Source organism: Gekko japonicus, unplaced genomic scaffold (genome assembly GCF_001447785.1).
Source record: "Gekko japonicus isolate JY-2015 unplaced genomic scaffold, Gekko_japonicus_V1.1 scaffold2255, whole genome shotgun sequence".
Classification (NCBI taxonomy): domain Eukaryota; kingdom Metazoa; phylum Chordata; class Lepidosauria; order Squamata; family Gekkonidae; genus Gekko; species Gekko japonicus.
In genome coordinates this window covers 81734-82600 of record NW_015169852.1, presented here as the reverse complement: position 1 = coordinate 82600, position 867 = coordinate 81734, and the positions used below count along the sequence as shown (strand labels likewise).

The 867-nt window shown below is 64.6% G+C and overlaps 1 protein-coding gene across 1 annotated transcript in view; it reads left to right on the top strand.

The window, feature by feature from the left end:
• The first annotated feature begins 466 nt into the window (after positions 1 to 466).
• LOC107115618 (zinc finger protein 135-like) overlaps positions 467 to 867 on the top strand; it is a 13584-nt gene continuing 13183 nt past the window's right edge. Inside the window, exon 1 of the mRNA XM_015417356.1 lies at positions 467 to 616. Within this exon, the coding sequence (XP_015272842.1) occupies positions 467 to 616 (150 nt within the window). The remainder of the gene's footprint in view (positions 617 to 867) is intronic.

Genomic DNA, 867 nt, shown 5'->3' with positions numbered 1-867 from the left:
CGACATCAGCCTGCAAGCGGAGCATGGTAGCTTCTCCTGCAATCAGAGCGCTCCCTCCCTCCCTCGAACGAGCGAGACCTGAGCAGCAGAGGAGGGTGACGCAGCCCAAGGGGGAGAGGGCGCGGGGGGGCTGCCTAGCGGGCCCCTGGGCGCTCCCGCCTCACCGGCCGAGGCGCCCCTAAGCCTAGCGGAGGGAGAACTAGGAGGGGAGAAGCGTCACGAGGAGGGCGCGGAAGGGTGTCGCCAGGAGAGCAGGGCCCCGCCCACCTTGGCGCCCTCTGCCTCCTCGCCGCCTTCCTTCCTCCCCTGCTTCACTCCCTCGCCGAGAGAGCACGCGAGCGAGAGGGGCGGGCGCTGGGTTAGGGCGGCGGTGGCGGGGGGTTGGGGCAGCGGGGCGCAGTTTGGCGCCCCTGAGGGCCGGCCCGCCCTAGGCGAGCGCCTAGTTCGCCTAGCGGGCGAGCCGGCCATGATTACAGGGCGCCAGGCCGGGAAGTCCAGCCCAGCGGGGTCGGGGCGTTGCTGTCGATGGGAAGGGCAGGGACTAGGGAACCTTTTCCCAGCGAAGGGCTTTCGGACAGGCAACAGGCAGCCGGATCCCGAGAAGGTTTACTCGCAGGTAAGTCGTCATCTCATCACCTCCTTGGCTCAATCGTTTTAAAAGGGGGATCTTCTGACGGATGTTTTTTTCCTTTGTCAGCCCCCTGCCTGGCAGGGCCTGAAAGGGAGGCTCTGAATTTTGGAAATGGAAAAAAATCCTCCGCCGGGGAGGTCGGGGAAGGGATCTACTAAAAGGAAGGACAGGATTGCCCATTGGAAACAATGGGAGACGCTGGAAGACCCATTGGAAATAATGGGAGCCAGGAATGC